Here is a 13,128-nt window from a genome sequence, read left to right as displayed (position 1 = left end):
CCCCACTCAGGGTGCAGCACTACCCAAGAACAATGAAATGCTGAGGAGTTACTTTGCAAGCAATCGTGGTACACTGCTGTTTCATCCTCAGTGCCTACCTGTGACAACTGCACCGGACGGCTGTTTGGAAAGACCTCGCGGCGAAATGGGCGTTGCTGACTTCATTTAAATTATAAACAATTGCATATACAGGGCCGGTCTGATCCGCTAGCTAGAATCATTTTAAATACCATGAGATGAATATGAAGGGCTTCTGTCTGATCTACACATGCACAGACATTGGCCATTTCCCCACACATTTTATGCTTCCACTGCACTTAATCTTCCTCCTTAAGATCGGCTTCAACTTTATCCCTGTTTCACATCTTGCTGCTTGCTGAGCAAAGCTATTTCTCAGGAATTCAAGTTTTTTGTTCTGTTACTTCCTAATTAACATAATTAGTTAATTAAAACTAACTAATTCCAGATGGTTTTGGTTCCTTCCACAAATGCAAACAACTTCTCTGCTTCTACTTTAGAAAACACCACCATAATTTGTAAAGCTCTCCAGCAGCATGCCCATCAGCTTCTGATTTCCCAAAGTAAAGAGCAGTGGAGCAGCCTTCCCGATGATTATAAGGCACTGGGGAGGCCAGACCTAGAGTATTGTAATCAGTTTTGGACCCCTTATCTAAGAAATTGTGTTGGGCACGTGGCCAAGTGGTTAAGGCGTTCGTCTAGTGATCTGAAGGTTGCTAGTTCAAGCCTCAGCTGTGGCAGCATGTTTGTGTCCTTGAGCAAGGCACTTAACCACACATTGCTCTAGTCTGTGCAAGGAGTGGCGCCCCACACAGACTTCCAATCTGCGCCTTGTAAGGCATAAAAATGCCCGACGCAGGCCTCTCATGGTCTGAGTCGACGTTCCCTCCCTCCCTATCTAAGAAAGGATGTGCTGACTTTGGAGAGGGTTCCAAGTCGGTTCACGGAAATGATTGCAGGAAAAGCCTTGTCATATGAGGAGAGTTTGAAGGCTCTGGGTCTGTACTCACTAGAATTTATAAGAATGATGGGTAATCTCATTGAAATCTATCGAATGTTGGAAGGCCTAGCTACAGTGGATGTGGAGATGATGGTTCCTATAGTGGGGGAGTCTAGGATCAGAGAACATAAGTTCAGAAAAGAGAGATGTCCATTTAGAATGGAATGAGGAGGTATTTCTTTAGCCAGAGAGTGGCGAATCTGTGGAATTTATTGCCACAGAGGGCTGTGGAGGCCAAGTCATAGGGTGTATTTATGGTGGAGGTTGATAGGTTCTTGATTAGTCAGGGCTGGAAAGGTTATGGGGTGAAGACAGGAGAATGGGATTGAGAGCAAAATAGATCAGCCGTGATGAAATGGTGAAGCAAACTTGATGGGCCAAATGGCCTAATTCTGCTCCTACGTCTTATGTCTCTCGATTCTGTGTCCATCCTTGTGAAGCTATCTGAGTGCTCCAGTTTCCTTGTTCGAACGTGGTTAAACAGAACTCTGCACATTCCAGTGCCAAGGCTTAATTCAGAGCCTTGTTAACCTTTATTACCATTCTAAAGAATTATGCATTTGTATGTACTAAAACTGCAATTATCTAAGGAGTATGTGGCTGCATTCTTCCTTCCAAACAATCCTATACACTAACTGATGTTGAAATCCAAGTGCATCAGCCATCGACCCAAGCATCAGAGCATCTTGACAGTTCTGCCTCATGGGTGTACAATTTGGTCGGTTCTGCTTCACACCACAAGAGAAGATTGTATCTATGTTTTACAAAAATCCGAGCTTCAAAAGAAATTTACAACCATTTTGCCCAACCAAAGGTCATGACTTCTTAACTGCGAGAGACATCCAAGAATAGCACATGCATTCACACCCGCAATACATTTAGAGGGAACTTAACTGGTGACCTTAACTGATATAAGAGCCCCACCAAATTCAGCAAGCTAAGGTCACTGTGAAGAGAATAATCTCTATATTTTCCCACTGATCAGATGTATTTTAACAACATGTTTTAGGATCTTAACAGAGAACTCAACACCCACCAGGTTCTGCCTGAATTTACTACCGGGTGATAATGTTGCTCCAGCTTACCCGTCAAAACTCGTTCATCAAACATCCTAGAGGAAATGGGGAAAAAAATAAAACAGTATGAGCTTTTATAATAAACGTAAGAACTTCAATTACACATATCTGCAGATTTAGTGACTAAAACTTTTCGAAGTTTGGTGCTGAGCAATCAGTCGCACGGTAAGAAAGTGAAAAGCAGGTGGCGAGGGAGAACTTGCTAACGTGCTGCAGTCTTTGGTATCGGTCATTGACCTTTCCTTTCACAGTCAAATATTCCAAGAACTCTTGAATGCTTCTGCTCTCTGATCTAATTTTATTTGGTATTTATCTCTTTAAATTGTGTAAATGTATACAGCAGATTAAATGAAAGTTCTGACCTGAGCTTTGCCAAATGTATTGAATTAATGTAAATTATTCCTGTGAGGTGAAAGGGCAGAAGATACAAAAGCCTGAGTGTATGTATCACCAGGCTCAAGGTCAGCTTCTACCCTGTTTAGACTATTAAATAGTTTCCTAGTGTGATAATTTGGACTCTTGACCTCACAGAGGACCTAACCTGGTCCCAATATATCGATACAGCTATAAAGGCAAGACAGCGACTATACTTCATTAGGAGTTTGAAGAGATTTGGTATGTCAACAAATACACTCAAAAACTTCTATAGATGTACCGTGGAGAGCATTCTGACAGGCTGCATCACTGTCTGGTATGAGGGTGGGGGGCTACTGCACAGGACCAAAAGAAGCTGCAGAGGGTTGTAACTTAGTAGTACCCAGGACATCTTTAGGGAGTGGTGTCTCAGAAAGGCAGCGTCCATGATTAAGAACAGTGCCCTTTTCTCACTGTTAGCATCAGGTAGGAGGTACAGAAGCTTGAAGGCACACACTCAGCAATTCAGGAACAGCCTCTTCCCCTCTGCCATTCGATTCCTAAATGGGCATTGAACCTGTGCACACTTTTAAAATATGTATTATTTCTGTTTTTGCACGATTTTTAATCTATTCAATAATTACACTAAAATTTATTTATTAATTATTATTATTTTCTTCTTCTATATTATATATTGCATTGAACTGCTGCTGGTAAGTTAACATTTCATGACACATGCTGGTGATAATAAACCTGATTCTGATTCTGACAATCTACCTCATTGTTATCTTGCACCTTATTTTTTACTTGCACTGCACTTCCTCTGTAGCTGTTACACTTCATTCCGCAATTATAGCTTTACTTTCATCTACCTCAAAGTAATGATGCGATCTGTATGAACAGTATGCAAGACAACTTTATTTTGGTACACGTGGCAATAATAAGCCAGCTCAATTCCGAAGTCTATCACTGAAAATAGTGATTAGATTGGGTTAATTAGCACAGCAGAGTTGGAAAGAGTGCAAAAGAAACACCTTAAAAACTGTGTACAGTACTCCAAATGTCTGATTTCTATTCCGTCTATTAAATCTTCTATTGCATATATACACAAGGAACTAAACCAAATCAGTTGCAGAACTTTCTCTTTCAATATAATCCAATAATTTAAGTTCGGACATTTGGAGGGAACTCTGTGAGCACAGATTCCTCTGCAACCAGCATAAACGTAGGATTAAAAAAACTCTCGAATTTCACTTGATTAAATTCACATCCTGAGCTGTGCCGATGTGAGTATAAAATGCGGGTCTTTGCTGCTTCTCCAGTGAGGATATTGAAACTTGGTGGCAAACCACTTCCTTCTTTTGAGGGTTTTCAAGGGTACACAGCACAGAACAGGTAGTGAGATCTTCAGAACAATATATGACAGTGGATTAAACTTGGATGCAATAACACCTGCAACTGAACAGTCTGCTAACCAACACTTTCCATTTGAGTTAATCCATGAAAGATGACCATCATCATGATGTTGGTGTCAACGGATTGATATCAGAGCAAAATACTCTCCATTGGGCGCTAAACAAACACAATTCCAAATGGATCTATTATTTAACCCAGATTTGCAGGAAAAACTGTGAATGGACTGGGAACAGAGCAACACACAAAGGTACTGGAGGAACTTAGTGGGTCAGGCAGCTTCTATGAAGGGAAGTGGACAGTCACTGTTTCGGGTCAAGATGTACCACCAGGCTCAAGACCAGCTTGAGGGGAAATAGCCAGTATTAAAAAAAAAGAGGGGCAAGGGGTTATGAAGACCCACCCACTAGTGAAATACCTTTCAGTCCAAATTCCAGAGAGGTTCTTAGGCCTACAACACATTAGGGAGTCAGCTTACCTCTTAATAACAAAGCGAACTTTATGTCTAGCTTCCAAGATCCGTTTCAACTTGGGAACTCCATAGGTACAAGGTCGCTTGAAGGGAATTCCTTCTGGAATCCCTATTATTTCCACTGCATCAGGGTCACATGCAATCTTCCTGTAGGGGACAGGAACCATATGATCCAAGCCCAAGGCCTCCGCTATGAAAGAACACAGATGACACCACTTTAAGATACATTAGCATTCGTAGTTTTGTTTTCAGCAGCCCACAGGCATCTTTACTTTGAACTACAGCATAGAAACATAGATCTTCTCCTTTGAAGATCTCCCATCCTTCCTCATTTAACTCTCAGAATAACCCTCCATTCCCTTCTCCCATTTGTGATTAATCCCTTCCATGTATCCGTACAATTTGCCAAATCCACTTCATGTGGAGGAATGTTCCACATTCTCACCACTCACTGGATAAAGAAATTCCTTCTGAATTCCCTATCTAATTGCTTGGCGACCACTTTGTATTCATCAGGAGGGATAAGAGGCTGCAGACACTGAAATCTGGCGTAACAAACGATCTGCTGGAGGAATTCAGGTAACATCTGTAGAAGGAAAGGAATTGTCAACATCTTGGCTCAAAAACTTGCATCAGGGTTTGACACCGATTTCTTTCCTCTCACAGTTGCTGTTCAATCCAGTGAGTTCCTCCAGAAGATAGATTACTGCTTCTTGTATTAATCATCTAGCTTTTCCCTTCCTCTGAACTGGAATGTCCTTTTATTCTAAGGTGGCATCCATCATTAAGTACCCCTCCACCCAGGACATGCCCTCTTCTCATTGCTACTATCAGGAAGGAGATACAGGAGCCTAAAGGCACCCACACAATGATTCAGGAACAGCTTCCCCTCTGCTTCTAAATGGACATTGAACCTGTGAACACAACCTTACTACTTTTTTAATTTTTATCTTTGCACTACTTATTTAATTTAACCATTTATAGAAATCAGTTAGCAGTGATGTTTTTTTCTGTATATAATCCCTTATCCGAAAGAAACGAAAATTTCAGTTTGTAATAGAACTAAAGCACTGCAACTCAAAATTCTGCATAGAGCCCATCTGACTCCAGATCGTCTCTTGAAATTTAAGACGGGGGTTTCTCTGACGTGTTCTAAATGTAAAGTAAATACTGTAACTTTCACCCACTGTTTTTGGACTCATCCCAAACTTCAGGCATACTGGAGTGATATTCTGGGTGAAATGGAAAAGATTCTGAAGATGGAGCTTGAACTGGACCCAGTGCCTTTTCTCTTAGGCTTACCCAGCAGTTGTATTATTAATGCACAGCAGTAAAAACTTCTTAACATCCTGACTTTCTGTGAGAGGAAGAACATTTTACTTTGTTGGATATCCGATAAGGCCACTGGACTTTTTGGTTGGCGTAAATTAATCATGGAATGCATTCCTTCGGACTTTTTGACATGTATGGTACACTCTAAAACAAACAGTTTTCATAAAACATGGCAACCTTTTCCGCAGTATGTAGATGTAAACCTGTCCGCTATACTAACAAGGGCGTTTGTATAGGATGTTGGGGTGATGTCTATATTTTGATGGAAGTGTTCTGATAACTGATATCTGTGAGGGGAAGAAATGTAAATCTATCTGTAAATTGAAAGTTTTGTTATGCTGAGCAAAAATTTTTTTAAAAAATAAAAAAATAAAAAAACCATTTATATATAGCCATGTATTGCATACATGATATTTATTATTATGTATTGCATTGTGTTGCTGCCACAAAGTTAACAAATTTCATGACATATGCTGGTGATATCAAACCTGATTCTGATTCCAATTCTCTCTGCTGTGATCAAGAATCTTTTTTGATTATTTATGTTGAAGGATACCATTAAAGCAAACTGTGTGGCCTAGTCAATTAGTCTGCATTATCTGATCACCTCATCTGATGCAGCGGCCGACTTTCGTCTTTCCCTGACAGTGGTACAAATGTGAGAGAGTGGTGTGGTGCCAACTTGCTACGTTGCTTTACCGGATTCTCAATGTTACTGTGTCAATGTTTGCCTTCAATCAATATATTCCATTGTTCGTTTCATCTTATAGCAACACCAAAGAAACCAACAGAGACCACATAGTGTCGAAACTGTGCTTCAGTGCTGAATGGGCTAACAACTTCTGTAAATATGAGTAAAAGTAAATATACCTTTAAGCAGCAACCCCACTCCCCTCAACAGACCCCTCCTCTTCACCCATACAGTTTAAAGTCATACTTTGATAATAAAGGTACTTTGAAGCTTTTAACGAATGTGGGAGGTGCAGAGAACTGTTGGTGTAATAGCAATTAAAAAGGATGAAGGTTATGCACAAGAGAATGTTTAATCAGCTTTAGCTGGATCTGCCCTGCCATTGTTTCTGCTCGGAGACCAGATCCTAATTTAGGCAGTTTCACGTATTTGTGTCAGTAGCGCAAATCATTTCTGCATCTCGTAAAGAGCCATCCCTAAGTATTTCTCTAACTTCTGTTAATGCCCCACTCCCCCTCGTACCCCATCCGTTATTGCCCATCCTTTGGGCTTCCCCCCTCCCCCTTTCTTTCCCCCTGGGCCTCCTGTCCCATGATCCTCTCATATCCCTTTTGCCAATCAACTGTCCAGCTCTTGGCTCCATCCCTCCCCCTCCTGTCTTCTCCTATCATTTTGGATCTCCTCCTCCCCCTCCCACTTTCAAACCTCTTACTAGCTCTTCTTTCAGTTAGTCCTGACGAAGGGTCTCGGCCCAAAATGTCGACTGTACCTCTTCCTAGAGATGCTGCCTGGCCTGCTGCGTTCACCAGCAACTTTTATGTGTGTTCCCTAAGTATTCGATCCTTTCAGTCTTGCTAAAAGCAGAACAATATAGGATTCTAATTGACTCAGAATGCAGATTAGGACGGCCTCTAATCGATCTTATTTTAACTCATTAATTTATTTACTGAGATAGAACGCGCAATAGTCCCTTCCAGCTCTTCATACCATGCCGCCCAGCAACCCACCTATCTAACCCCAGCCTAATCAGGGGACAATTTACAACGACCAATTAACCTACCAACTGGTACGTCTTTGGACTATGGGAGGAAACCAGAGCACCTGGAGGAAACCCACACGGTCACAGGAAGAACGTACAAACTCCTTACAGGCACAGGCGGGAATTGAACCTGGGCCGCTAGTTCTGTAAAGTGTTGTGCTAACCACGACACCACCATAATATTCCCCTAGGAGATGACTCGTTATTTTATTGAAAATAATTTACTGAAGGAAATGAAATAAATGCCTGAGGAGTGGCAGGCTGATCAAACATAATTTCTGTTAAATATACTCAAATGATTGTACTCTCCAGACACAATCCTTTAAATGCTAAGAAACATTATTCCATTCTTGGCCGGAGTTACTAAAATATCCAAAAGTTATACAAGAGTCATCTCTGAAAATAACTTTGCTAATGCCATATTGGCAGCCTTTTACATCTTGGGCTGTTATTTTAATAAACTTTCTGGCTATTTCTGCACAATGAGCTCACCTGATACAGCTGTTTCAAAATATCATGGAAAAGTGGAAAAGACAAAAGAATGTTTTTTTTTGCATAATCAAACCAATGAAACTGTTAACATATGAATGAATCTAATGACCTATCAGAAAGAAATGATTTAATTAGTTTGAAGATTATGTAAAAAAAACTGTTATTTTCTCCCATTCCAACAAACAGCAACCTCAAAACCGGATGTAGCCTGTAATGAACTTCTGAAATAAAGCTTAGGCACCAGGCTAGGGTTTTGCTAAACAGGCAGAGAATTAACACTAATCCAGGCAAATTAACTATTTCCTTGGATTTTCTTCAATTTAGCAAAGAGTATTTTGTTGCTCATTGCATGATCTTTAAACTGGAGACATCAAACACTGACTGGCAGTCAATTTATGGTGTTATTGGAGTGTCACTGTGATACAGAGATAGCAAGGAGGGAGACATGGTTCTTCAATTCTTTTTTACACTCATTTATTGTTTCATTTCTTAATATTGTGGCTTTCAAATGCAGTAGCGGGCAAGTAGTAAAACCTTACAGCTCTGGTTATTTGTGCATAATTAGAACTGGTTAACTGAAGTTATTGCCAGCTGAGCTTGGAACTTGTAGTGCTGTGGAGTATGAATCTATCGGTCCTGCACAGTACCACGATGTACAGTGCCATTCAGGTGCCAATCCAAAGGAATGCAGACATTTGAGGCCAGGGCAAAGGTGAAGCTCTGTATTAAAGTAAACATTAGTGGATTAAAAATACTGTGTTTATTTTTGGATCAGCGAGTTAATCTGATGGTGTATCTGGTGAAATTGTTTACTTTCAATTATACAACTGACTGCATATATTGAATTAAAATCCCCAGTGTCTTCAAACAATCAGGGGCTAGACAAAGTTATTATACATACAAGTAGCATAGTCATAGTCATACTTTATTGATCCCGGGGGAAATTGGTTTTCGTTACAGTTGCACCATAAATAATAAATAGTAATAAAACCATAAATAGTTAAATAGTAATATGTAAATTATGCCAGTAAATTATGAAATAAATCCAGGACCAGCCTATCGGCTCAGGGTGTCTGACCCTCCAAGGGAGGAGTTGTAAAGTTTGATGGCCACAGGCAGGAATGACTTCCTATGACGCTCTGTGCTGCATCTTGGAGGAATGAGTCTCTGGCTGAATGTACTCCTGTGCCCACCCAGTACATTATGTAGTGGATGGGAGACATTGACCAAGATGGCATGCAACTTAGACAGCATCCTCTTTTCAGACACCACCGTGAGAGAGTCCAGTTCCATCCCCACAACATCACTGGCCTTACGAATGAGTTTGTTGATTCTGTTGGTGTCTGCTACCCTCAGCCTGCTGCCCCAGCACACAACAGCAAACATGATAGCACTGGCCACCACAAACTCGTAGAACATCCTCAGCATCGTCTGGCAGATGTTAAAGGACCTCAGACTCCTCAGGAAATAGAGACGGCTCTGACCCTTCTTGTAGACAGCCTCAGTGTTCTTAGACCAGTCCAGTTCATTGTCAATTTGTATCCCCAGGTATGTGTAATCCTCCACCATGTCCACACTGACCCCCTGGATGGAAACAGGGGTCACCGGTACCTTAGCACTCCTCAGGTCTACCACCAGCTCCTTAGTCTTTTTCACATTAAGCTGCAGATAATTCTGCTCACACCATGTGACAAAGTTTCCTACCGTAGCACTGTACTCAGCCTCATCTCCCTTGCTCATGCATCCAACTATGGCAGAGCCAGCTGATTAGGGCGGCATAGTAGCATAGTGGTTAGCACAACGCTTTATGGTCCAGGGGACCTGGGTTCAATTCTTGATGTTGCCAATAAGGAGTTTGTATGCTCTCTCCATGACCCTGTGGGTTTCCTCTGGGCACTCTGGTTTCCTCCCACATTCCAAAGGCATACTAGTTGGCAGGTTAATGGGTCATTGTAAATTGTCCTGTGATTAGGCTAGGATTAAATAGGTGGATTGCTGGGCCACGTTGCTCGAAGGGCAGGAAGGGTCTATTCCGAGCTGTAATTCAATAATAAAAATAAATAATTATGTTATGTCTCTATTTCCTGAGGAGACTGAGGTCCTTTAACATCTGACGGATGATGCTGAGGATGTTCTACAAGTCTGTGGTGCCAGTGCGATCATGTTTGCTGTTGTGTGCTGGGGCAGCAGGCTGAGGGTAGCAGACACCAACAGAATCAACAAACTCATTCGTAAGGCCAGTGATGTTGTGGGGATGGAACTGGACTCTCTCATGGTGGTGTCTGAAAAGAGGATGCTGTCCAAGTTGCATGCCATCTTGGACAATGTCTCCCATCCACTACATAATGTACTGGTTGGGCACAGGAGTATATTCAGCCAGAGACTCATTCCTCCAAGATGCAGCACAGAGCGTCATAGGAAGTCATTCCTGCCTGTGGCCATCAAACTTTACAACTCCTCCCTTGGAGGGTCAGACACCCTGAGCCAATAGGCTGGTCCTGGACTTATTTCATAATTTACTGGCATAATTTACATATTACTATTTAACTATTTATGGTTTTATTACTATTTAATTATTTATGGTGCAACTGTAACGAAAACCAATTTCCCCCAGGATCAATAAAGTATGACTATGACTATGACTAGAGCCACACAAGGACAGGTGGTATGCTGCAGCACATTGAAGCTGATGGGAAGACCAGATTCTTGGTATTTTCATCTGATCAAGTATTCCAGAACAGAAAAGACCCTTTGGCCAGTTTGGTCCATGTTGATCAAGAATGCTGATCTGATCAGGTCCCATTTGCCCACTTTTGGCCCATATCTCTCTCTCAACCTTTCCTGCCATGAACCTGTCCAAATTGTTATCGTACCTGTCTCAACCACTCCCTCTGGTATTCCATTCCACAGGCGGACCACTCCCTGGGTGAAAAAGTTACCCCTCGGATTTCTACCAACTCTCTCCCTCTCAGTTTAAACCTGCACCCTCTAGTTCCTAATGTCCCCGATAACGGTTTGCATTTTGAGGAACTGTAGCTCAAAGCTGATGAGCTAGAGTCTGGAATTCCCTCAAAGAGCAGGAAAGTTACTTGGATACTCAGCTCCAAGAAGCAGTCACACCCTCACAGAACTAACTAGTCGAAAAGGACAGCTGAGTTTAATGACAGGCCCAAGGATTCAGATGGTAGCACTGGAGGAGCCTCAGCTCTTGTAGGGAGGGGGAGTCAAATGATGATAACACCAGAGTGTTCCAGTTGGGTGAGTAGAAAAACAATGTACTGGTAACATGGGACAGTATATTTTGGAACATAGATAGTAGCCTCTGCAGCCACAAGTACAAGTCCCAAAGTATGTGTTGAAGTACCACAGTTGAGAACATTTCCCTTGCAACCAGAGAAGTATTTGGTGTTGGAAGGACAAGATCCATTTGGCAAGGTCCATGAGGGAAACAATGACATTTCTTTATTCATTTAGTGATACATGGCAGTGTAGGTCCTTCCGTCCCTTTGAGTTACACAGCCCCAGCAACCTCCCTCAAACCCGATTAACCCTATCACAGGACAATTTACATTGATCAATTAACCTACCCAGTATGTCTTTGGACAGTGGGATGAAACCCACACATTCCACAGGGAAGAAGTACAGAGATTCCTTACAGAATTGAACTCCGAACACCAGAATGCCCCGACTGTAATAGCGTCACGCTAACCGCTATGGTACCCTGTTGCCCAGCAAGTACAAAGGACGCTTTGCCAAAGTAGTACAAACAGCTGGCGTCCAAGTGAACATGCAGAACCACAGAGCTACTGGATTATCACCTGAGCCACATGCAAACTGGCAAAGAGTGAATAAGATCAATAAGAAGGCATGATGCAAAGACTGATGTTGGAGGAGTGGGTTTCAATTGTAGATTGTTATCCTAGCCACGTTCAATTTGGCACAAGGTTGATAAGACCAGAGAGTAAAATGTGTGGCAAAAGATTGATGTGGGAGAAGTGGGTTTGAATTTGTGGGGCGTTGGCACAAGTATCGGGGAAGGAGGGAGCTGATCTGATGAGTCGAGCTCCACCTGAACCATGCAGGGTCCTGGCGAAGTAGGGCTGTTGAAATGGCTTTTAGCTAAATAGTAGGGTGTGGCTTCAACGGCTTTGAAAAACATGCATAAAGTAAAGTAGAAGGAGAATGCAGCAGAGGTTACTGGGGTCTCCAGAAAGGGGAAAAAAAACTTTTAAAAAGGGATAAGAATTCAACTTCAGGCAACATGGAGACAAAACTTTAAAAAAAAAAGTGGTCACTGCAGGACTGAAACTGTTATATATAAGCACACACAATAAGGTAGATAATCTTGTAGAGCAGTTGGAAATTGGCAGATATGATGTTGTGGGCATCAATGAGTCGTGGCTGAAAGAGAATCACAGTTTGGAGCTTAACGTCAAAGGATACACGTCACATCGAAAGGGCAGGCAGACGGGCAGAGGGATGGAGAAGCTTTGTTGGTAAAAATAAACAAAAAATTATCCTCTTTAAAGAAGTAACATAGGATCAGAAGATGTAGAATCCTTATGGGAAGAGTTAAGAAATTGCAAGGGTAAAAAAAAAGTGATGGGAGTTATATATAGGCCCCCAATCAGTAGCCAGGATGTGGGATGCAATTTATAATGGAAAATAGAAAAGGCATATAAAAAGAGATGGTCATGGGGAATTTCAATCTGCAAGTAGCTTGTGAAAATCAGGTTGGTGCTGGATCCCAAGAGAAGGAATTTGAAGAATGCCTACGAGATGGCTTTTTAGAGTAGCTTGTGGTCGAGCCCACTAGGAACAAGACAATTCTGGGTTGTGTGTTGTGTAAAGCACCGGATAAGATTAGGGAGATTAAGATAGGGTCTGCTACTTTTCACATTATATGATTAGGAGGACGGAATTGGTGGCTTTGTGACCAAGTTTGCAGACGATACAGAGATAGGGCAAGGGACAGGTATTAGTGAGGAAGCAGGGAGTCTGTGGAAGGACTTGGATAGGTTTGGAGAATGGGCAAAGAAGTGGCAAATGGAATACAGTATAGGGAAGTGTATGGTCATGAACTCTGGTAAAAACAATAAAGACTTGGGAGTCCTAGTGCAGGATTCTTCAATGGTTATTCTCCAGGTCGAGTCCACAGTAAGGAAGGCCAATACAATGTTAGCATTCATTTCAAGAGGACTAGAATACAACAGAAAGGACGTAATGCTGAAGCTTTATCAG

General features: G+C 41.8%; 1 protein-coding gene across 8 annotated transcripts in view; it reads right to left on the bottom strand.

Annotated features, from left to right (window-relative positions):
• Window positions 1-13,128, bottom strand: part of gtf2ird1 (GTF2I repeat domain containing 1) — a 200,953-nt gene that overhangs the window by 85,633 nt on the left and 102,192 nt on the right. For all 8 annotated transcript variants that reach the window (XM_063031349.1, XM_063031348.1, XM_063031351.1 and 5 more), the window contains 2 exons: window positions 4,340-4,523; window positions 2,104-2,129 (listed from right to left, as the gene is read on the bottom strand). In XM_063031349.1, coding sequence (XP_062887419.1) covers window positions 2,104-2,129; window positions 4,340-4,523 — 210 coding nt within the window. The remainder of the gene's footprint in view (window positions 1-2,103; window positions 2,130-4,339; window positions 4,524-13,128) is intronic.

The sequence above is a fragment of the Mobula hypostoma genome, chromosome 23 (assembly GCF_963921235.1).
Source record: "Mobula hypostoma chromosome 23, sMobHyp1.1, whole genome shotgun sequence".
NCBI classification, from domain to species: domain Eukaryota; kingdom Metazoa; phylum Chordata; class Chondrichthyes; order Myliobatiformes; family Myliobatidae; genus Mobula; species Mobula hypostoma.
The sequence above is the reverse complement of the archived record's forward strand: the minus strand, read 5'-3'. Positions and strand labels throughout refer to the sequence as shown.